Source organism: Indicator indicator, chromosome 20 (assembly GCF_027791375.1).
Source record: "Indicator indicator isolate 239-I01 chromosome 20, UM_Iind_1.1, whole genome shotgun sequence".
Taxonomy (NCBI): domain Eukaryota; kingdom Metazoa; phylum Chordata; class Aves; order Piciformes; family Indicatoridae; genus Indicator; species Indicator indicator.
Window position 1 is genome coordinate 9,778,131 of NC_072029.1, and position 25,472 is coordinate 9,803,602.

The window sequence follows — 25,472 nt, forward strand, 5'->3', positions numbered from 1 at the left end:
TAAATCATGATTGTATGTTTGAAACCCAAGATACAAACACAGAAATTAGGCAGTTTGGATTTAAGTCTCAGTTGTATCCTCATAGCAAGCCTCTGGTCGTTAGGTATTTTTAATAAATTACAGGGAAGTAGTATTGAGCTTAATCCTTTGAAGGCTGTAACAAGTTTGCATGTGATGTTTCAGTGAGGTCATGTACTGAGGTTGTATTCTGTCTATTTACCCCATTTTAGTTAGTGGAACAGGAACAGCCTTAATACACATTACACTAATGTATGTAAGAAGGTTTTCTAAAATAAAAGGCTTATTTTATGAAACATTAAGAGAGGCCATAACAATATTAAATTATTGTAAACATATACAGTATCTTAGTAAAAAACTAACTTCAGGAAGCCCCATTTAATTAGATACCTATATCAAAATTAAATAATAAATTAGATTATGGAGAACTTAGGGATTCATGCTGGGATTTGAAATTGGTTAGGCTGCTGAAAAACAGAAGGAGCTTGCCTCACTTGTCATCCTTACCAGCCTGGGATAAAAGGGAAGTCAAAACTAGGTAAATATATGTGAGAGGCATCTCTGTGAGGCAGTCAAGGGTGTAAACTGGTTGATAGTATTAAGGTTTCACACCAGTGGAATGCAACTGCTAAAATGGGTGTTCGGGTTGAATGTAGCAATATTCACTTCTATCCCTCTGGCTTTTGATGTCCTTGTAGTCTGAAAGTCATCTACAAAACTGTGGGTGTATCATTGTTTCAGACATGCCTTGCAGCAGCCTCTTTAGTACATCACATTAGAGTGTGTATGTTTGTATCTTCATAATTTCTTACCACATACTGCTGATATGTAAGGAGATCAAAGATTAAAGCCCAGGACAGTATTTCCATCTCCAATTAAATACAATTGAGAATAATTTGTGGGTGCAGCCTTATAAAAGTGTCCTGCTTTTAGGAGTTGAAATTCTACCCTAAAAACTCATTAAGATTAGGAGATTGCCTACAAGGTCTTTCTATAAATCAGTAGCACATCTGTTGCAGAGTTAAAGTTTTGTGGTGAATTCCATGACAAAATCCTTTCTCTGCCATTTTTGGGACCAACACCCTGACCTCATCTAAGGAAAGACTGAAAGAAAATAAGTGCGTCTCATTTGATCTCAATAGATGCAAGCTAAAAATTGCTTGCTAACCAGAGGATTTTGCAAGATAGAAGACTGTTCAATACAAAAATGTCTTGGGGTTTTCACCATTTATGGAATGGGATTTTTTTTTTTTTTTAATTTAAGTGTTAAGGCACAAAGCAACAAGTGATCAATAGTAGCAACAACAGGTCTCTGTAGATTTGCCTGTTCCTATTTGGGAATAAAAACTGGACTAAAAGTGAAAGGTGTCAGTGGGTACTTATAGTGCACAATGCTTTTGCACTTACCTCCTTCCAGTCTGCTTTGCTTTGGATAAGTGTGGTGCTGCAGTTCTACAGAACTCATTTTCCTCAGCTGCACGTTAATAATACAGTCACACTTTTTATTATTATTTTTGAAAGTATTTTTCATTGCTTTCCTTTATTCTCCTTGGTTCTGCCTCAATCCTATTTATTCCTCTGTCTACTTTTCAGGTCTTTCAGATTTCTAATCTTGCAATTTCTATTTCTGTGCCTGCTCTGATCTTTGTGCTGTGTTAGTTGTGAGCTTTTAGTCTCCAAGTGTCAAGGACTTGATAGTAAAAAGCAGAGGGGAAAAAAACCCAAACCAAACCAAAACAAAAAAAACCCTCCACAAGAATAAAAAAACATGATGAAAGCAGGGAAGCTATAGAAATGAGACAGAGGTGAAAAACAAGTCTGTTTTTAATTTCAAGGCAAAATCATAGTGTTTTTCATTTTTTCTTTTTTTTTTTTGTTGTTGTTGCTATGTCTTTGTGGCGAAATAGAAGAAAAATGTACCTTTGAAATTAAAAAAGAAAGAACCCTTGAAAATGGAAGGCCTGAAATCAAATTTATATGGAGACCCCAGAATTAAAAGCCTAATTAATTGACACATTATTAACACTTAGGAGTTACATTCATGTAGCTGTTTCTTTGAAATGGCTTGCTCTAATGTTGTGGCACTTGGTTGCTGTAGCTAGAGTCTGCCTAGATGTAATAAAAAAAAAAACCTTGACAATTTTTTTTTCTTAATTTGTGGCCTGAAATCCTGTATTTTGCACACCACCACGGAGTACAGATTCTCATATTTTAATTTGTGAACATGCACATGAGATTTTGCAGCTTGCTCAGCTGGTGGAATTTCAGCTTTGCTCTCCAGTTATCTATAAGAAATGCAAACTGCTAATGCAGCTTCCACTGCTATCCACTGACTGTGCCCTGGTGAAAGCAGTGCTGCTGGTTTTACCTTCTGTTTTGCTGATAAATGGAACAGGCACTTCATTCAGTCCTGGAGCAAGAAAGAAAGATTGTCTCACCCAGCCATGAGTTAGTGCCATTTGTGTAGCTGATAACGTGGAACAGATGCACCTATTTCTAAACATGGTGATTATTTGGAATGCAGGAGATTGACCATAATATGAAAACTAGTAATTTATCATTATTACATTTTCTATTTCTAAGCATAATTATCTTAATCTTGTTAGAGAGCATGGAAATGAACTGTTAATTATGCTATGTAAAACATCTGCCAATTAATTTTTTCCTCATACTCTTTGAAAGTCAATAGTGCTTCAGTAACATTTTTGTTTTTGCAATTGTCATTCACTGTTTGTTTTCTGAATTCAGAACCAGCAAGTTAACTTTCATGTAAGCCTGGTGCCAGAAAAATAATAATTAGCATTTAAGTAAGCATTTTCTACAGTGTGTTCTTTATTGGAAAAAAAATAAAATAAAAAAAGGATTTAAAGTTAGGATTCAGAATTTCATTTTGTGATTGTTGCACTCAGCAGCATGGGAAAGCTTCATTTTTCTGTTCTCATTTGTTTTTCTGTCAAATTGCTGTAAGTGAGCAGAATGTTATGAATTTTACTGAGTGCAGGATTCGCAACAGTGACATAACAAGAGTGGTTGGTGTGTTGGAACAATTTATAAATGTTTAGCAGCCCTGGTAGAAATTGCAAATGGGATTGCTTTTATTTTCTTCTGAACTCAAACATCTCATGCTCCTGTTATTATATAAATTTCATTTTGATCACTGTGTTCTTTCAGCATCCAGGGATAATGTCATGGCTAAACCTATCAGCATTTCTAGGTTCAATTGCTGAGCTTGCCAGACTTTTCTGTGCAATTCAGAGTAAATTACCTACCTACACTTTTATATCAGAATGCACCACCTGAAGGAATAAGGAGATATCACTGTGGTCAGAGGCATTTTATAAGACACTCTCTATCTGCTACTTTAGTCTTTCGGGTCTTGTACATCCAATAGGCCAATGAGAGAAGTTTAGATATTTTTTAGGGAATTGTGTCATTAGTGTGTTATGCATTGAAGTTTTTTCCTGAGCAATCATAGAATCATAGTTGTAGAATGGCTTAGGTTGGAAGGGACCTCAGAGATCATCTAGTCCAACCTCCCCAGCATGGTCGGGGATGCCTCTCAACTACATTTGGCTGCTCAAGGCCTCATCCAAATTGGCCTTGAACACCCCCCAGGGAGGAGGCATCCACAACCTCCCTGGGCAGTTTATTCCAAACACCAACTTCTTCCTAAGAGCCAGTCTAAACCTTCCCTCCCTCAGCTTCAAACCATTCCCCCTTGTCCTATTGCTTAGACATCCTTATGAAAAGGGTAGGGCAGAGAGTTGTAGCTCAGTCATCTTTGGCAGAGCAGACACCTGCTGTGTTTGTTTTTCAGTTCTCCAGAAAGAAATGGGGTTAGCATTACAATGGTGTGTTTGTTTCAGAACATACAGTAGGAGCAGAGTTTTAGTAGGAACAACAGTTTGGAACAGGGTATGTTGGCCTAAGTGAAGTACTGTCATTATGGCAGTGGCAGCAGACTCATCCCTGTGTCAAGTTCTGAGATGCCAAACAAAATATTTTTAGTGGTCTGATCAGTTGATTTGAACTGTAGAATCTCAGCTGCTAAAAGCATGCTATGACAGCCTAGATCAGTGTGTTAGCATTAGGGACAATAATGTTAGCATAGACAACCAATAGCCTTCTTACAGAGATAAATAACAAACGTACACATACTTAACATGGGGTTTGCAAAACTTTCTTTTCATACTAAATGGAAATCACATGCTAGAATTTTTGTGCTTTGGAAAACCTTTGTTTTTTTTCTGAACCATTTTTTTTAATCCATCAGAAACTTTTAAAGTGAAACAGTTTTGAGTGTGGGACATGTTTTTCAACATTAAATTAGATCCTTAAAATGGACATAACTGGAAATGTAACTGGCCTGGTTTGCAGTATTTTCGTAAGCTGGCATTTCTGCATATAAATGCATACCAAAGTTAATCCATATATAATAATGCAAAAAAACTTTTCCTTGATGGGATTAAAATTAAGGCAGACCACATTTCCCATAAAAATCTCAGAATTCAGATGTAGGTTTTGATATTTAACAGCTGGTGTTCGATTTGAACAAGAGCGCGGTCTTTACCAGATGTGACATATTAACTTAGCTAATATGAATAATGAGTTGCGGTGCATACGTGCAAATAAGATTCATTAGTGCTTGTCTAACATATGGGAGATATTAAAATACTTAATCTAGGAAGAGTTAGAGAAAGAAAGCAAGCATAAGAATTTCAGTTATTTGGTTGGCTTAAGCCCTGTGTCATTTATGACCAGTTAAGTAGACACTTTAGGCCCTTACAACCTGTAATGCAAGACATGACTGCTTGATTAAAAAAAAAAAGGAGAAAAAAAGATAAAAGGCCTTGTTGCATTTCAGGAGGAAACCTGGTTGGAGTGTGTGTGTCACTTACTGGATCAGTAGGCAGCCTTTTCTCTGCTGGAGGTCCAGTTTTAAATCAGATTGAGCTGCTGTAGGTATATTTATCTTTAATGCCTACCCAGGGCAGTATGCATCAGCTCTCAGTTATTCCTCCTGAGGAAAAGGCTTCAACTGAAGTTAGAGTGGTGTGTACAGGCCACCTACATTGCTGGTTTCGGTACCTCCATCAGTAATACATCTCCATTTTTATAAGCAGAAAACATCATCCCTCATGAAACACTTGTTGATCAGGAAAGATCTTTTAGTACCTTACAGGTGTAGGGTTTATGTGCTCTACATGTCTGTGGGTGAAAATGAGTTGTCATCTTTCGGTGTGTCTCAGTTCAGAAGGTAACCTGACACAACAGCAATGTCACCCACCTAACCTGGAGAACAAAACAATTCGAGTAATCTCTGATGTCAGCAATGTCTTTGCACAACAGCTAAGTGAAATCTTCTCTCTCCTGCAGATATCATGTGTTTTAAAATAAGAACAGTACTTGGACAAATGTTACTGATTTAGCAATATAGGAGTTACAATATCGCTGGTACCTTGTGAGAAAGAGGAAAATAATGAGTGTTCTATTAAAAGAACATTCTTAAGACTGAATTCTTAAGAAAAGGCTGTGATGTTAGGTTGGAATTCACCATTATTGGAACCAAATGGAAAACACTGATTTTGCCCGTCCTGTTACAACCTACACCTCACAGACCTAGAGAACTTTCATGGCCATGGGATTTCAAACTTATTCTTTCAAGAATGTGAGATTTTCCATCTGGAGAAATTCAGAAGAGAGAAGATACATTTGTGTCGCAAAATGATGATAAGTTAACAAAATAATTATTGAACTGAAGCTAAGAAGCTTAGGACACAACAGGATTTGGGGGCATGTAAGGTGATGAGTGTAGATGGGGTTATTGGAGGTGTTAGGTAGGGTTTGTGCTATAGTAACATGATTTAGCATGAGAATTTCATCATTGTGGTGTACATAAGGGTGTGTTTATATATGCACAAGCATATACATGTGCATACAAGAGCCCTGTCAATGTTTTCGTAGACATAACTGGGCAACATAGATTACCCTTTAAGAATGGGGGGGCAGAGCTTTATTAATTGCTTCTATGAAAGGAAACAGGAGTGCATTGGATTTTTGCAGAGAGTCCCATGATTAACTTTTTTCTTTCCCCTCTAAGTAATCACAACATAACTTGCAGACAAGTTTCAGTGACTTAGTAGCTGCTGAGAAGAGAGCATGTCTAAGCTTGCAAGAGAATGAACTTCGCTGGAGAGAATGCAGCCAGATTTGTAGCTGCAGCAAGCCACTTGGGAAACTTGTCCCAGCTTGATTGAAAATTGCTTCCCCCCATTAGGTGGGAGGAAGTTTTTCTTTGCTATTAGGTTCCTTTTTTCACCTGTCTCATGCTGCTTGCTCACTGACTGAACCCTGATGAGATTTCTATAAAGGGAGAAGTCTCAAGCAAGAAATTTCTTCTTAGGATGGAAAACACAAAAGTGTAAGGAAGAGATGCTGGTACTAATATGATGAGATAAACTTAGTGCACTGAGTATCAAGGTTCATTTTAATGTTGTTTATAAAATTACATCAGATTTTATGTTCAGAGCAGAAACCAGTGCTACATAGAAGAAAAAAATTATTCCCCCTCTGTTTATCTTGTGGCTTTTAAAAATCTCTGTATCTACTTGAAGCATTGCCATACGTTTGCTCTAGTCAGGATGTTTATCTTTACATTTACAGTATATTTATGTTGTGTTTAAAAAGTGAAAAGCTTATCTCAAGTGTCATTTAGCATAAATTGATGCTAAGTATGAATTTGAAGCAAAAAAAAATATTGCTCACCTACATTTTTATATCACCAGTTGAATTTTTATTGCAAATTACATACCTGAGCAGCTTCATTCACCCAGCTGAAGTCATTTCAGATGACCTTTTCCTCAGCCTACTCTGTCTGAACAGAATATTGTTCTGCTGTTAATTGTTTTGGACATAGTGTGTGAAAAATCTGAAGGGAGTTGAATTTTGTTGTTCAGGGTTCACAGTACATGATTTTGCTTGCATGTTTACTGCTGGCCTGTCAAACTATGTGAAGGACTAAATTTCTCCCATAGATCAACTAATCATGAAAATCGTGTAGAGATGTTTGATTGACACAGTGAAGCTGTTCATTTAGAGTGTATCAAGATCAAATAGGAGTTATTGCAATTAGGAAGTGATTGTGTTCTCAGCTGAAATTCTTAAATGCTGCATTTTAGATCTTTGTGCATTTTTATGCTGTCTCATGGATGTGTTAGGGAATTTCTAAGATTTGTTACACCTAGATACTTAATGTTCACTACAATTTCAGCACTGATTTTACTTTTTTTTTTTTTATAATAGCTGATATTTAATTCATTGGGGAGAGTTGCTCTACAGGTAATGTTTCTGTACTCCAAAGGGCTTTGGGGAACAAAGGATTCAACTGGTCTCGGGTTTTGTTGGTTGGTTGATTTGTTTCTGTTCTTAAGATGTTGGTTGAAAATATGGTATCAGGCTAAAATTTTCCTACTTGTTTCTGTGAGAATAGAATCAGAATGGTTTGGGTTGGAAGGGATTTCCAAAAGTCATCTAGTCCCACACCCTGCAGTCAGCAGGCACATCTTCCACTAGATTAGTTTAGCCAGAGCCCTGTTGAGCCTGATCTTGAAAAACATCTCCAAGGATAGCACCTCAACTACTTCCCTTGGCAACTGTTCCAGTGTTCCACCACCCTCACGCTAAAGAACTTGTTCCTAACATTCAATCTAAATCTACTCTTCTCTAATTTCATTGCCCCTTATCCTACCACTCCAGGCCTTTGTAAACAGTCCCTCTTCAGCCTTCTTGTAGCCCCCTTCAGGTACTGGAAGGCTGCTATTTAGGTCTCTCCAGAGCCTTGTCTTCTCCAGGCTGAACAACCCCAGCTCCCTCAGCCTGTCCTCATAGCAGAGGTGTTCCAACACCCTGACTGTTTTCAAATAGCGCCCTTATAACGTGGTTAGAGGTTCCTGATCACAATACAGTTGTGTTCCAAGGTTTGTATGTATGAATTTGTATTCAATGTCATATGTAGGACCTTCTTTAGTACCATGGTGTGGCACAAATGCTAGTTGGTACCTTCATATCCATGTCCTTGAACCCTAAGGGTTCCAGTATTCTTGAAAGCCATGTTTTTCTCTTGACTATTCTTAGAAAAATTTGTAGGATATTATAAAGAAATCTTTGTTCACTCTCTAGCATTCTCTTTTTATAATCTGCATTCAAGTATATGGTACCGATATGTGACACAGAGATTCAAGATGTCAAAATATGTCCACTCCTGAAATTGTGGACAGAGATATGGTGATGAAACAAGCTGGTTTAGTTGAAAAAAGCTTATGGATACCAGATTAAGTCCCTAAAGCAGTTTAGCCTTAGCCCAGTAATGGTAGGTTTTTTCTTTGGATGAGTCAAGCAATTTTCTCTTGGCTTCAACACTTCTGTTCCAGTGCTGAGGCTGCTGTTTGTAATCTATTCATGAGCGTGATCTACTTACTCATGTGCAGCTGCTAAGGAGTATTCTGCTCCCACTTTAAGACTTAAGTTTCACCTGCACACTTGGGTATCTGTAGCCTGATACTGGCTTATTTCCTTATTTGTGATCATAGAAAACAAGCAAGCCAAAGCCTCACATTCAAAACAGTGTGAAAGGGTAGTAGCGTAGAGGCTATTAGCCAAATCCTCAGGGATGCTTACTGAGATGCTCTCTCCAGTTGACCCTTTGGCGTAAAGAAGTGCCCCTGATGCGTGCAGGCTGTGTTGGGAAGCAGTTTAGTTCTCTGTTCTGGAAGGGAGTTCATTGTGGCTGAAGTTCTGACAGATTTTTTAGAAGATATTGGGGCAGGGGGAGATGAACTGTAAATTTATGGCATCAGTAGTAAATTAAAGTGCACTAATCTTACGTACTTCCTTGGATTACCCATACATCCTGCCTTGACTTCATCTCCCATTTGGCTTGCAAGCTTTTATTCCTACAACTAATTATTAAAGAATATGAAAGTGATCAGTGTTCCAGAAACTAAAATGTAACGTGCATCTGTCTCAGCCACCTGACGAAGGATGCGTTCAAATGTACGCTTGTAACTAATTCTTCTGGGACCCAAACAAAATTAGGATTGTAATTTTCCCCAAATTTGGGAAACATTTTTTAGATGCAGTATTTTACCTGATAGACACAAGGCACCTTTCCATTGCTGACATCTAGCACAAGTCATGCTGTTTCATGTGGCCAAGAGTTGTATTTGGATTATGGGAGTCACAAGCGAGCCAGCCGAGCCATGGTATGTGGATGGGGGGGGTGTTAATTTTAATTTTTTTTAACTGATGAAGCATTAGGCTTTGTTATAAAAAAGAAGATGGTTAGAGGTGAGCAAATAGTGTCTAATGCAAGGGAGAGAGGGCTGATGAACACATTAAGGTTCATGCTTTTAACCAAACTGGAAATGACAGAGCACCTGTTTTCCTTCCCTTGGCTGTTGGGGTTCTCTCAGCAGTCTGACTGCCTTCCCATCTGACATTTTCACACTGTGTTTCTAGGTCAGTGGTAACACAACTAGCATGCTTGTGCCCAAACTGATAATCTCAGTCAGCTGTATTCCACATGGCTTTCACAACCAGCTTTGCCACGGTCTGTGTTTGGATTTCAGAACAGCCTGTCAGCTTTGCATTTCCTCGGGTCTTCAGAAACAGGATCAGCTCAGCACACACGTTAGCTTCTCATGTGTCTTGTCCTGCTCCAAGTATCTGAGAGTACAAGAAAACCAGGATGTAAATAGAGTGACACGGCAGAACCCAGTATAAAATCAGTGTCAGTAAGGGAGGTGAAGTGTTTGCTAAGGTTATGAAGAAAATTGGCCAGATTAATTCTTCCAGAGAAGAACTGCTGACTGTTGGATATTAGTGTGCACCTTCTGGTGTATCTTCTCTTACTCTTTCTCCTTCATGTGGGTGAGAAGACAACAGCACAGCTGGGTTCATGACAGTCTTTCTAGAGACTGGACACTAAGCCCACTGGAGAGAACTACCTGTAAGGGCATGACTTTTTTCTTTTCATGAAGTTACAAGCAAAAGTGGTTCTAACTGCTTAGTCATAACTGAAAGATAATCAGAGGCAAGTGGACAAGACTACTGCAAGGGAAATGGCTGCTGAATAGCTCATCCTTTCTGTTCCTTCTTTCAGCAGCAGCCTGCTGTGTGTGAGCACTGCTTCTCAAGGCCTGCCTGTTTTCTTTCCTGAGTCCTCATGCTGCTGTCACCCTGGGCCCCAATGCTGCTGCCCGCACAGGTGCCACCTCTCTGTGGGGACATTGCAAGGCCCCTGCTCCCAGTCCACCACTACACTGTACTTGCTAGGAGGTGAAGTGAGAGGCTGGTCAGCATTTCCACAGCTGTTGGGTGGCATGGAAGGGTGTCAGTGAGCAGCTCCTTGCTGGGGATTCTGTCAAGCCTGGGACCGTAATTCCAGGCATTCAAAATCTGGGATCATCCCAGCCAAGCTAAAGCTGAGCATGGAGGGCAACAAAGAGCCAAAGTTATGATAGGGGCACATAGGTGAAGAGAGGAGCTGGGAAAGAAGGAAAATTTGCACTCAGAGTCAGATGCAATGCTAAGCCTGGCAATAGCAATAAGTTGCTGTTGCAGACCTCAGCTGTGTCATTTTCTGTTTTGCCTAACACAACTAGTTTTAAACTAAATGAGGTGAATGAGTAATTTCTGAATTTAATTTTCTTGCACTTAGTTTCTCCCCATGACTGTAAAGCTACCATAGATGATGATATTTAAAAAATTCTGTAAGTTTGCAACTAGGAAAATATTTCTGATACAGCTCTCTCTTGGCTAATGAAATAGCAGCTTCCATGGTATTAATGGCACATTCAGGAATGACACACGATTCAATTATTTTACTAGACAGAGAAGCACTTAGACACAAATGTAAGATATTTCTAAATTTAGGCAGCAGCTAGAAGTGATTGAAAAATACACAATTTGTGCATGTTTCTTCAAATAATTACTGTGGAAAAATATTGTGGCATTGTAGTTAAAAGCAGGTTGGTTTCTTTTTTTCATGTTAATAGCTGTAAAGGAAAGAGAATTCCCCAAGAGAAATGCTGTTCTGTAATCTCATGCTAATCTTCCTGACAGAAAGCAGAAGAAGAGGAGCTTGTCCTCACACCTGATGGCACCAGGGAGTTCCTGACATTTGAAGTTCCACTGAATGACTCTGGATCAGCTGGGCTTGGTGTGAGTGTCAAAGGTAACCGGTCAAAAGAAAACCATGCCGATCTGGGAATCTTCGTCAAGTCCATTATTAACGGTGGAGCAGCATCCAAGGTAAGAGGCAACATCTGTGTGCTTTGGTCTTCCTCCATTTCCCAAAATAAGGCTGTTTTTAGAATAGTCACAGATTCAAGAAGAATGAGGTTGCCCTTTAACGAGCTTTACCCAATTACACCATCAGAGGTAACATTTAGATTTCTATTCAGATTCACATTTGCACATCCCAGAATTTAAACAGACCTTTTAGATTCTTGGGAAGGATATGAGGCATCTCTGGTAGAGTTCAATTAGCGTTCTATTTGTGCCAACAGGTTATGATAATAGCTTGCAGAGAAAAATCTATAATTGGAATAGGCATTTCCAACAGCGGCTTCAATGGAAGCTATTATACCAGTGTTCATTTGGCCATAAACTATTAGGACTAAACATAGCTGTTTGTTTATTTTTATTTTGGGTTTTGTTGTGGTTGTTTTTCTCCTCCTCTCCCCAGCAGAGTAAACTTCTTTTGTGTCTTTTATGTCGCTAGCTATAATCTTTCCTTTTCCAGGATGGCAGGCTTCGAGTGAACGATCAACTAATAGCAGTAAATGGAGAATCATTATTGGGCAAAACAAACCAAGATGCTATGGAAACCTTAAGGAGATCCATGTCCACTGAAGGAAACAAACGGGGAATGATTCAGCTTATTGTGGCGAGGAGAATAAGTAAATGCAACGAGGTAATGTGCTTTTGATATCGGGACTGGGAGCTTTGACTTGTGAAGTGTTTGTGTTTATAGGAGATGTCGTGTTTCCTCTGAGACCTGGAAAATAATATTTGAGAAGCAAAAGAAAGAATTGCAAAATAATCTGAATTGCAGTGTTAGACATGCTAGCCTTATTACTGATCAATAAAGCTTTTCTTTGGAGTATTTTCATCAATGAATAACAGGAAACACTGAATAAAACTATATTGATTTTGTAATTGGATCCCACTGTTTATGTGATTTTTGTTCTTTGGAGTTTTTTTATGTATGTCTATTGAATCCTTCCATTATAGACTTGGTGTTAACTGACTTGCTTCTTTGTCACTTTAAGTCTTTTTAATGAAGACAAGAGCTCTTACATTTTATTGTTCTACTTTATCTAAACAATTAAAAGTTCCCTGTAAAGATTCTTCACAACTTGATGTGAATAATTCTGTTATTTTGGGCTTTAAGTATGTTGTATCTTTGCCTTCATTGCAGGGAAGTAAGAAACAGAGTTTGGGGTGAAGTGATGATTCTTTTTCTGATACTGTTTGCAACTTCCACTCCTTCAGTGCAGTGTTAATGTCTTGATTTTTTGAAGCATATTGATAATTTCTGATAGTTTATCTTCTAGATTAATGTAAATAATATTGTATAGTAATAATATGTGGGCTTGTGATACTGAGAAGAACTGCAAGTGCAGTGGAGAACTGAGTTAGACTTCAAAATTATTTTGACAAATTGGAGAATTGCAGTGAACTAAATAGGGTACAGCTGAATGGCAGGTCAGGGAAGCATCTGTTCTTCAGACATCTAAAAGTCATTCTTTCATTCCGTTAACATCGGTAAGGCCTCATCGAGAATCTTATTTCTTGAGCATCATACTTCAAAAATGATGTTCACAAATTGGTTTGGTACTGCTGATCCTGCCTAGGGGGAAAAGGAATGGTTTATTTTTAAATGCATTAAATTGACCTTAAAAAAAATTCCAGTCTGCATTGTACTATGAAATCACATCTCAGAAGGACACTAAGCTCTCTAAAGGTATTAAGCTCCTCTTGTTTGACCGCTTTAATTCACATACACACACGTTTATATATACGTACTGGAAAGCCAGCTTGGATGCACACAGTTAGTTTCTCACTTATGTTGAAGGAAATCTGACTTTTTATATTTGGTAATGCCCTGTTCTAGCCCCAATTCTGAACTTGGACTGTTCTTTAATCCTACCCACTTTCAGATGCACTTGCTGTGTTACTACATTAAAAGAGTGCAATATTTTCAACTATTTTTGTGTTTAGTATAATTTGTTCAAAAAGGTTGTAGAAGATGTTCACTTTTAGTGGAAGTCTTCTATATCAAATGTATCCAGACAGTGTTTGTAAACGTGATGGAGCAGTGATGAACCAAAGGCATTATTCCTTAAATCTGATAGAAATTTTAATCAAGCTAAGAATAGTTTGCTGCCCTATGTCTGCTTGACTTTTAGTGTGGTTTATTTTGCAGAAATCACATGGCAAAAAATATCACAGCTTAGTCTACAGTGTATGTGCTCCAAGATGAATGAACTGATCAGTCAGATACACTGAAATGTATTTGTGAAGGGAACAGGATGGGGAGCTGTGACTGTTTTTAGTGCCCTTTCCCTACTCCTTAATAAGCTAGTGAGATGAACCATAATGACTTGGAGAAGTGATGCTAGGCAATTATTGGTGTAGTGATCGTCTTCACTAAATAATTTTTTGCAACTGTTCTTTCTTAGGAATCGCTGCTTTCATGAAATTCACCCAAAGGAAACGTGATGTCGATACTGTTTGCATATTTTAATGTGATGAAAGCACAACTTGCATGGACATAAAGCTATTTTCCTGCTGAGCTGGCAGTATTCGAGAAGCCAGTTTGCAGGAGCTCTTGCAGTGCTCAGACTTCAATGAAGTAGCTTCAAGTTCAGTAATCGTTTTGCATTTGCAAAATCAAACTGAATTCTTTTGAGATAGGCATCCCAGTTTGCTTTTTTTCTTCAGTAAAATTGAGGTGTCATTGGATTTGAAGAAAGATAGTACTATGAATTCTTTTTGATGTTAATTTCATAGTCGGCCCTAAGAATTGTGGGAGAGGGCAGAATTCATGTGGCAGCACGGTTCAGCAGACTACCGCTTCTCTCTGTTTCAGAAGATTCCTGAAGGACCTTAAAGTTCTTCCAGAACTTGAAGGGATCCTGCAGGAAGGCTGCAGAGGGACTTTTCACCAGGGTGTCTAGTGACAGGACAAGAGGGAATGGTTTTAAACTGAGGGAGGGAAGGTTTAGACTGGATCTTAGGTAGTTCTTCAGTACGAGGGTGGCGAGACTCTGGGGTAGGTTTCCTAGGGAGGTTGTGGATGCCTCCTGCCTGAGGGTGTTGAAGGCCAGGCTGGATGAGGCCCCGAACACTCAAGTCTAGTTGAGAGGTGACCCTGCCCATGGCAGGAGTAGATGACTTCTGAGGTCCCTTCCAACCTAAGCCATTTTGTGATTTGATGATACTTACCTTGAGTGTTGAACTGTTCAAAACTTCATGAAGTGACCTCTGATACTTCTTTTTCATTACTTATTCTCATACAGCTTCAATAGTTCTCTTGTTGTAGATTAAGCCTCCAAGGCAATCACAGTAATGAGAAGTGTACATAAACACCATCAGAGTATTATCTTGTCCTCAGAGAAGTAGTGAGGAGATAATTTACGTTGTATGTGCTTATGTAACTGTAAACTCAAAAGAGACCATAAACTTCCTGGAAGGTAAAAAATATTTTCATGCTGTTGTGGTTTTACTGAACTGAAGAGCTGCCTGTAGAAAGAATTTTCATTGACTCACCAGGAGATAGAATATAATCCATCCAGGATTTCAAGTGAATTATCTTGTAGTAAATATTGATATAAGTGTGGAGTGAGTGGTAGTTAGGAATGAACTCCAAACCAAAACTGTGTATCTGAGTTTTTCTCCTGTTTGCATTATGTCTACACAGAGTACAGAAATATAATTAATTCTGTAAGCTGTACTACTGCAAAACTTGCAAAGTTTGTTTAATATATCAGCTCCTCCAGACAAAACCACACAGTGAATATTGGATGGAGGCTGTTAGATTAGTGTAATAAAAACATTTGGTTTGAGATTTGGATGTATCCAAGGCTCCCTTCACCTGTGCCTTTGAAAAACTTGAATATGCTGTTCCTATCTAGCTTTTCAACTTTCAGCCTTTCCTCTGTGATAAGTGTTGTGTGTTAACTCCTAACATTTCAAGGCCTGGAGTGATAGGATGAGGGGCAATGGTTTGAAATTAGAGAAGATTTAGACTGGATATTAGGAACAAGTTCTGCACCATGAGGGTGATAGAATACTGGAACAGGTTGCCCAGGGAGGTGGCCCCATCCTTGGAGGTATTCAAGGTCAGGCTCGTCAAGGCTCTGGAGAACCTGATCTAGGGGAGGTTGGCGCTACTGACTGCAGGAGGGTTGGACCTTTGGAACTTCCTTCCAACCCCAGCCATTTTATGATTCTCTGATTCTTTGAGCACAGAAAGTGTATTTTCAAAGCCATGCAGTGCCAAAACTGGGAAGCTTAACACCAGTATTGACTCGATACTCATACGTGGTAGGTGTTAAACACCTCAGTTTTCAGAATATGTGACCGTCGGCTGTTAGATCTTTAACTCAGGGATGACATTTTTAAAATCACTAAGAAGTAAGCAGAAACTCTGGAGCTCCTTGCACCATTTTCTGTTAATTAGTGATATTATGGTGATTAGCCTGTATGGGCAAACAGCTGTGGCTGTGTCGTCATGCCGCAGAGTGTGCAGGCATGACTGTGGGGCAGAGCCCTGCAGCTGGCTGCAGTATGTGCTGATTCAAGAAAATAAAGGCAGTTGTTCTGTTTGGAATCCTGCTCTTTTCAGTCCTGCAACCTGGACACTTTAGAGGCACAGATTGCTCATCCACACTCTCTTCATGTCACATGCAGGCAGCACTTGTCTGCCATTAAGAGAGAAGCATCACTATTTTCCTCAAAATGAGAGATTTCAAGGGTTTTTCTTGTCTATCTCCCTTTTTTGTACAGAATTCATGTCTTTTCGAACCTGCCTGAAGGGAAGGTTTGCAAGTGATTTGCAGATCCCCAAATTTCTTTTTGCTTGCCTGTTCTTCTTTGTTCCAATTGCTGAGTTGAAAACAGAGCAAACCATAAAGAAGAGAAACAGCAATGAATTCAAAGATCTCACCAACTGTTAAAATAAATTGATTGGTAGGCAGATCAGCAAGAGAGACTTTGCAAATGAGTGGTTTCATTATAAAAAAAGGGATACAAGCGAGCTTCACCCCCCCTTTTTCTAGTATGTGTGAAAGCATAAAACATTCAGTATCATTTTTCCCTGCATGCATTACCTACTTACCTACTTTGAAATTGATATGACAGGTTTGTTTTTCTCTTTTCTCACTAGATTATTTTTGTGATGACCTTCTGGAGTTCATTTAACTATTGAAAAAGCTTTAGCATCTTCTCCAAACACAAATGTTTCACTGTCCACTCCCTTCTCTAAGTCATTGATAAAGCCTTAAACTGTTCCCAGCTATGATCTCTGGGGGAAACTACAGCTGGCTTTTCTTCATTCTTTGTGTCCAATTCTTTAGCTAGGTTTCAACCCAGAAAATGAAAATTTAGTCCAGTCCCACAAAAACTTAGTTTCTTTAATGCCTGATGTGAAACCTTGGTAGAAGCTTTTGGAAAAAGCAAATACATCATGTCTGTTTCCTTGCCTGAGAGCTCAGGCAGCTCGGTGGTACCTTTGTGAACTCCAGCATCCAAGTGAGGCAAGATTTCCCATGCCCATGGACATCTGCCTGACCCATGTGCATTGTGCTCGGTGATCTTACTCCCTGTTGTAGATGCAGCCATTTTATCTGTAAAGAGGTCAGATGGCTGCTCTGTAGTGCTGTCTAGGCGCACAGACAACCACCAGCCCTCTGGCACCCCAGCAGTTTGTAGCACTATGTTGAACGTTTTGGCCAGCGGCTATGGGATTCACATTTGAGTTTGTTTAGAGCTTTTGGGAGAATGCCATCCAAACTGAGTGGCATGTTGACTTCTCACCTACCCATTTGGTTTAATGTTCTGGTGTAATTGCTTCTGGCTGATCTCACTCCTCTCCTTATTTGCTAGAAAGAATGGGGTCAGGTGTGGAAATCTGCCCAATATTCAGCAGTAAAGTCTGAGGCAAAGAAATTGTTTGGCTTGGCTACTTCAGTGCCCCTTTCACTTTTGCCAGGAGGTAGTATAACTCATTCCCTGTGTACCTTTTTATGTCTGATGTCCTTGGTGAACATTTTACCTTCAGTCTGAGCATACTCTGAATAGTGCTGCTTGAATTCTTCCTGCTTCCTCTTAATTTCTTGGGCCATATTGGTGTTTGTTTTTTCTAATACAGGACTTATTAACAATCTCCTTTTAGGCCTCTGGTGGTCTATTTGGTGCATGATTTTCAGTGTACTTGGATAAATTTCTAATAGTCAACATCCCAAGAAATATTTTAACAAGTTAGTTGTCAGGAAAGACTGTTCATGGTTTTCTGTTTTGTAACATCTTGTCTTTTGTTCTGCCCTGCTACCAATTATTTTGATTTTTTTTTTCCTTTATCTGTTTTCTCTCTTTGGTATCAACTTACAAGCTCCATCTTAATGCATCTTTCCCCACATACCCCATAACCTACCATCTAAATACATTTTGCAAAGCTGTATGAGTTCCCCCCCACCATTCTGAAAGCAGTTTACATCATCTGCTTGCTAGTGTTGTCAGAACAAGAATGCAGTGTTTCTGACAAACACTGTACTAATTTTACATTTGCTGGTGCATGATTGATCATGGAAATCAAATGTGACCCTTTTACTGGCTTTTTACTTACTTTTTTATGCCATCTAAAGTCTGTCCCTAATGCAGGGTCCCAACTTGGGTGGTAACAAAGAAAACCATATTTAATATTGATAGCAGTATTGTGAAAAGTACCTTTGTTGGAAAAGGATTCTGAAGCTTTTTGGACATCTTAGCCACAGTACACAAATAAGGAAGGAAAAAAGAAAGCCTGCAGAGTATTTCTGTGTGACAGAAAAAGCTTCAGTACCTTGGGTGCAGTCTAATATAGAGGAAATTTGTGTGCTGGCTTCTTTATAATTCATAAAGCTTGCATGCCAGTATTTGGATAATTTACTTTCTGAAGGAAAAAGGGAGTCTGATTATTGTTTCTTTAAAAAAAAAAAAAAGTTTATGCTTTGAATATTTTGGCAAAATTCTTCTGCATAAACTTTTTTTTCATATTTATGTGCATAACTTCAGATAGGATGGATGGTGGTGTTTAAGTGAAAAGGACTGCATTAGTTGTCCTTTTATCATCTAGATAAGCAGCAGCTGGGCTAGTTAGTACAGACAGTGCTTTAGCAAACAGCTGGTTCTTATCTGAATGACAAAGGGCCAGGGTAGAGACCTTTTTTATTTAAAAAGAAAAATCTTGTTTCTATTTTTATTTCAAGGGAATGGAGAGAAAAAGGCTGCAGGCGATCTGTAGCATGTGAGGGTTTATTGAGGTTTTATGAATATGATCATTTATTATAGATCAGTGCTAGGAACCCAGAGAGGGAACTCTCTTTACTGCCTGGAGAGATGGCAGCTCAGGGAGATCCTACCAGTGTCTATGAATACCTGATGGAAGGCATAAAACTGAAATTCGAGAAATTTCTTTAAAAAAATAAGAAATAAATATTCTTTTGAGAGCATGGTCAGCCAGTGGCATAGATTACCCAGAGAGGTTGTGGAGTCTCTGTCCTTGGAGGTAATCAGAACCCAGATGGAGAAGGCATTGGGCTGCTTGCTCCTGCTGACATTGCTTTGGGCAAGAGGTTGGAACAGATAATCACCAGTGCTTCCATTCAACCTCAACCAGTCCATGACTCTTAACTGTCACACCAAGAAGTGCTCCTGCTAGGGGCAGCTATGGATAGAAAGTATAGGGGGCAGCTGCTGCCTAGTTTGCCTTTCTTGACAGACTTTTGGTGAAGGTCAGGACTTTGTACATCTTTGTTTATATTACCTACTGTTTATCAATAGCACTGATTTCAGCTAAGGGAAAGAAGTGGAATGTGTAATTCAAGCTCTCTGTTAGAAACGCATCAGGGAGAACAAGTCTTTAGTCGAACTGCAGTCTTGCTTTGGACTGTTGGTGTCCTTGTCTTGCCCATAGCCCAGATTCCAGATTCATTGTGTGTTTTTCTTCCACAGCCTTCCTGTTAACAATGTAAGGAAAAAATCTTTTTATGGGTGAAAGCCAGTTGTTTAATTGTGGTTTGATTTTTTTTTTCTGTTTTATAAAAGGCATTGTATACTTGGTGAAATATTTGTGTGGTTGGCTGATGATGCCTTTGTTTAAACCCATCTTTTGAGATGCTAATTAAATTTGAAAAAGTTTTCCCCATGAAAATGAAAAAAATACATGATTCACTTTAATAAACACTGCCATCTAAATACAAGCTCTTGCTATTTCTTTGATTTACCCTTTACTGCTTTACCAGGAGTGAGTTTCTATGTATTTCTCTGATTCAGAGCTTTCTTCTTGTCAGTATCTTCCTGAAAATCTCTTGAGACCTTCCTACAAATGAGTTTGAAAGTTGATGGGTTGTCACATGAAGAAGGACTGTGCGATATGGCTCACTAAAAGCTGGACACTTGTTACATAAAGTCATCAATATAGCACTGGGAGAATAAATCCCAAAGCACTTTGATATTTTCACACCTTATTTAAAGGCAGTGAAATAAAGGTTAGTTGATCATTTAATGCATTTGTCATGCAAGTTTAAACTTTCAAGCAGTCTAATGTTGCTGTGCTTTCTTTTCTTGTAGTGTTTCAGAATTTAACTTTCCTATTCTTTCTGAATTTGCCTTAGATTCCTTTATAGCAGCAGCTACAAATATTGTTTAATTTACTTTTCAGTAAAGCTGTCAGTTGTAATCTGCAATTTAAAAAAACTAATAAAACAAATCCTCATTTCACAATTTAAACCTTATTGAGTCTAATTCACTTGCACTGCAAGTTTATTATTCTCCTGCAGCTTGACGTGCCTCCAATTGTAATTGTGTTGACCCTCCGATGCAGTAAATCTCCCCAGTGCTTATCAAACTGGGAGAGATAAGTCTACAATTTGGAACTTCATTAAATATCTCATTTATATTAAACAGATGATGGCTTTGAACAGAAATAATAATTTTTTTTTGCTGACTTTGTGACCTCCTGATCGTGGTCTCCTCGATTTTGTCATGTGGCGTTTCACAAACCTCTGCCCCTCCATGTCCCCAGCGTTATGCCAGCGCCTGAATGTCAGAAGTTGTTAGTCCATCGGGCTGGCTTCAAAGCCCCTGCTGTGGAGGCTGTAGCTAAGAGCTTTGTAGCCCATGTAGCAGATGTAAAAAAAAAAAAAAAAATCTTACATAGCACACATTTCTTTGTCAACTGAGGATTGTGGGTAGAGTGATTAATAATGGGCAGCTGTTTAAAGAAGAAAAAAGCAGCCACAAACATGTTGCTTGTTATTGTAATTCCTGAAACTATGAACTGCTCCTGTGCTTGTTTAGAGACCAGTCCTTGAAGTCAGCATTCCCAGTTCCCAGTGGCTACAAAGAATTTGCATCATGCTCAGTATCTTGCAGTTTCTGGTGCCCACTGTATTTCAATACATATAAAATCTGTGCTATTGTATTTGTCTAAGGACGTCGTCCTTGAGATTTAGCTGCACATTTCAATATGAAGAGGCGTGTTGGTGAGAGCAGCTAAAGCTTTGATGTGTGAGCTCATCTGATTACCCTGCCAAATGCACCTATTTTTTAATATTTGTATTTTCAATGGAGCTGGATTTCAGTTCACACCGTGTGGCTGAGTTGGTTTAATGGTTTCAGTGAAGCTCCTTTGGTACCATTACTGAGTAGCTGGCAGGGTGCTAGAGCTCAGGTGGACTGAGACCTTTAGGGCCAGGGAGGGTGGATGGTGTGAAGGCTGGATGATGGTGTGGGGAGTCTCTTGTCTCCACAGTGAGTGACTGGCTGCTGATTAACTGGGTGTCTGAGATGACTTTTGAGTGCACAGTGTTCATTCTCCTCACTTCCAAGGGCTGCATTGGCTAATGGGGTGGCTAAACTCAGTTTGGCCTTGCATGGATGCTACTTTCCACTGACTTCTGATTCTCTGGGACCCACTGAGGAAAATTCAACTTTTCCTATTTCTGAAAAATCTGAGAGGCATAAGCAAGAAAACAAGGGATGAGCAGCTTCTGCAAAGGAAGGCTGAGTGGGGAAGTCACTCTGGGGAGCCTTCTGGCAGAGAGCAGCTAGAGGTGGATGTATAGGCAATCTTCTCCCCTGTGCATGTGGCCAAGCAACCCATCTTCATAGTTTCTTCCACCTTCTTCATCTGTTTTGTAATGACCTGGGGAGATCTGCCTGGAGTCATGGTGGACAAGGACCTGCCAGCTCTAGGGGCTGAGAGCTGTGGTGGCAGAGGGTACCTCAGGTCTTGCCAGTTCTGTTTTTTTGTGGCTATACCTAGACACTGCCACAGCGCCAGGAATCAGGGAAGCTTCCAGACTGGATGATGCATGTGAGGTCTCTACCCTTGCAGCCAGAAAAGGCACAGTGAAGAACTGCTCTGAAGCAGAGAAAAAAAATTGCTGTGAAGTCTGATTTTTTTAATTTTTTTTTTCCTTTCCTTTCCCTCATGGCTACAAAACATTTGAGTGTTTGCATATTGATTACTAATACGTGTAGTGGGGTTCCTGGGGGTTTCCATGATGATCACATCTGAAAGCAAATTACACGACTTCAAAAAGCTCCAGCAGCCCAATTCCAAATGGAGCTCCTGCTCTCAGCTCCTGACAGGGGCCTTGTTCTGACAAGCTGTCAGTGTGGGAAAGATGGCCCAGCTGTCTGCCCAGTAGTGTTGAAAAAAGCCAAAACTGTCTGTTTAAGAAATTATCCAACAAAGAGACACCAAATGCAATGTTGTGGGGTTGGTTTTTTTTTTTTTTTTTTTTTGTTTCACCAATTTTCTGCTGAAGGATTTGAGATTTGACAGGGCACTGTGGGAGGTGCAGTGTAAAGTGGCTTAGAAAGCTGATCATTAAGCAGAGCTGTCATTGCAAATTATATTTGTCTAGGGTGAGAAGTTCTAGCTCATTTGGTGCCCAGACAGGCCTAGGCCTTAGGCAAGTTGTGACAGTTCCCCCATGCTGCTAAATGGACCCTGGACACTAATTTTCCTCTCTCTGTGCAGCTGGAGTCACCTGGGAGCCCCTCTGGGCCAGAGCTGCCCATAGAGACTCTGCTGGATGACCGGGAACGGAGGATTTCCCACTCCCTCTATGGTGGGATCGAGGGTCTTAGCGAGTCTCCCACGAGGAACGTGGCACTGAGTCGGATAATGGGTGAGTCAAGTCAGCTCTGCTAATCAGGGGATGCCTTTTCATTCCTCTCTGTGGTTCATCCAGGGGCAATTAATGTATTACACTGCACGGTGAGACACAAGCCTTCAGCATAGTTCATGTGAGAAAGTCAGGTGGAATTATGAAGTGAGTTTTTCATATTCCATAAAACAGGAGCATTTAACATGGTCTTTCAGTGTCTGATACAGGACAATGGATTATTGCTTGCTCTAGTCTCCATGTTGAGTCTTCATTCACATGGAAGTCAGTGACTCATGGGAACTGATAATTAATTTCAGCATTTCTTGTCCCCTGTTTCAGTCATACTGCAGTATAAAAACAAAAAAAGGCAAACTTGCATCCATTTATGCTTATTAGAGTATTTCATTAATTTATTTGAATTTTTGCTTTGCAGAACACCAATTTTAAAACCTTATAACTAATTTTAAGCATCCCTTGGGTAGATTCTCTGCCATACCATCTGCATGGCCCCAGTGGAGAATGAGGTTATTAGCAGTTGCTCTGTAGCAATTCAGCTTCCGATGTACACAGCTGGGTAATAAAGTCTTGCCTTGCCACAGGAGTAGTTGGATTTACTGACTAGGATGGGATTAGTTTGAAAGGATTTTCAAATTTAAACACAAAAACATGCTTGATGAAAATAGTACCTGACAGAAGATTGCTTGCTTGAGTTGTAAGTTTATAACACAGCCATTAAATCTGGGATTTTTTTTCAGTCCCACACAGAATATATTAGAAGATGCTGCTATAAACTGAGGAAGGCTGAACACAGTTTTTAATTGCTTCAGATTGATTTTCAGCCTTAAAAAATGAAATTCCACCACTTAAGCTTTTTCCAAGCAACAGTTTGCAGATATATTTCACTCTGTTTTCAAGTTGTTGGGCTTTTAGGGAGCAGTCAGGTTTTTTATACGATGTTTTCTCTGAGTTATTCAGTAGTACTAAGTTAAAACTGCAGTGTTTTGTAATTTTTTGTGATGTTATTGCCTGCATGATTTCTTGCAGTGCCACAGAGCGGAGAGTCATTGTTACCTGAGGGGAGGGATAGGTATAGCTGCTACTGCTTGTAAGACTCATTTATTATGCAGTGGAATTCCTGCCTTAGTAGCATTTATAATGAGGAAAAACTCGGAACTTTTCTATTTTCTCAAGAATTTATATCTGGTGTTACATGGCACTTCCAAAATTTCCCTCCTCCCTTGAAAATTTGCCTAAAAGTGAGAGTTAGTCCTAACAGATTTACTGAGGAAAACTGGAGGTCTGTACCTGCCTGTGCTGGTCCTCAGCATGAAACCAAGCCAAAAGGAGTGCTTTATGCAGTGCTGGTTCCCTTGAGTATTCTCCCCATACCAAGGATCCCTGTGACTTACAGGCTCTCTGAATCACCTGATGGCTTTTTATTTACCCCTCAGTTGAATTAACTATGTAAACTTGTAGTACTCTTGGTACTTAGTGGTGAGGAGATGAGAGGTTGATTTTAGGTGCGAAGGAATAAATCTTTCTGCTGCTTTTGCTGCTAGAGAAAAATGATGGATTTTGAGTTTTCTTCCTTCCTAAGTTAGACTATCCAAAAGTGAAAATCTCAGGGTCTGGAAACTGCCTGCTCTTTTCAGTCATTACTTAAAAGTTGGAACAAAACTTCTAAGAGAATTTTGTTTCTTGTAAATGCGTCTAAATGTAGTTTTCAGGGAAAGTATTTAAGACAATTTGTTTTACTCTTTCAATCCCTAACTGACAGCAAGAACTGGTTGTCAGAACCTTGCTGTGAGAGTAGGAATAAAATACCAATTTTAGAATGTGATTTAAATTACGTAAAATAATGTTTGCTTACTACAAAAAGGCTGCATCAATCTTCTAATGTTTCTGACGAATGTTATGTTGATTTGCTTCTCTAGATGATTATTGCTTATAGATTTTCTTAATTCTTTTTCACTTGATGATCTTGCAGTGAAAATTTCTGATTCAATATATTCAATATATTCATCAACAACCTGGAAAAGGGAACAGAGGGCAGTGTCGGCTGATAACAGCAAACTAGGAGGAGTGGCTAACACCCCCCTCAGGCTTGTCCAAGAAGGACAAGTGGAGAGTCTTGCATCTGGGAAAGAACAACTCCATGGACCAGTATAGGCTGGGGACTGACCTGTTGGAGAGCAGCATAGGGGAAAGGGACTTGAGGGTCCTGGTGGACAGAAGGATGCCCATGTGCCAGCAATGTGCTCTTGTGACCAAGAAGACCAATGGCATCCTGGGGTGGATTAGAAGGGGTGTGGCTAGTAAATTCAGAGAGGTTCTCCTCCCCCCTGGTGGGGGTCTCATCTGAAATACTATGTCCAGTTCTGGGCCCCTCAGTTCAAGAAGGACCTCAGGAAAGTGGTTGAAGGAGTCCAGTGCAGAGCCACAAAGATGCTGAAGGCAGTGGAACATCTCCCTTGTGAGGAAAGGCTGAGGGAGCTGGGGCTCTTTAGCTTGGAGCAGAGGAACCTGAGAGGTGCCTTCATGCATGTTGATAAAGATGTGAAGGGCAGTGTCAGGAGGACAATGCCAGGCTCTGCTCAGTGATGTCCAATGACAGGCCAAGAGGCAATGGGTGCAAGCTGGAGCAGAGGAGGTTCCATGTGAACATAAGGAAAAACTTTTACACTGTGAGGGTCACAGAGTCCTGGAGCAGGCTGCCCAGAGAGGTTGTGGAGTCTCCTTCTCTGGAGACATTCAAAACCCATCTGGACGTGTTCTTGTGTCACCTGCTGTAGGTGATCCTACTCTGGCAGGGGGGTTGGACTGAATGATCTTTTGACATCCCTTCCAAGCCCTAACATTCTGTGACTCCATGAGCAGAGGTACCACTTTCTTTATTCGGGGAATGATATTCTTGGTTTTGATGAGGCAGATTTTATTTACACAAATTTGATCTTCTCTAAGAAACCCTAGTGTTTTTTTATTTATTTTTTTCAGGTTGCATGTTGTTAG

The 25,472-nt window shown here is 39.7% G+C and overlaps 1 protein-coding gene across 8 annotated transcripts in view; it reads left to right on the top strand.

Moving 5' to 3' along the window:
• The window catches only part of PARD3 (par-3 family cell polarity regulator), a 415,339-nt gene that overhangs the window by 233,560 nt on the left and 156,307 nt on the right, over nt 1–25,472 (top strand). For 6 of the 8 annotated variants that reach the window (XM_054389980.1, XM_054389982.1, XM_054389983.1 and 3 more), the window contains 3 exons: nt 11,140–11,328; nt 11,822–11,992; nt 22,334–22,484. In XM_054389980.1, the coding sequence (XP_054245955.1) occupies nt 11,140–11,328; nt 11,822–11,992; nt 22,334–22,484 (511 nt within the window). Of the gene's footprint in view, nt 1–11,139; nt 11,329–11,821; nt 11,993–22,333; nt 22,494–25,472 lie in introns of all 8 variants that reach the window. The other 2 variants (XM_054389981.1, XM_054389984.1) reach the window with 1 other exon arrangement.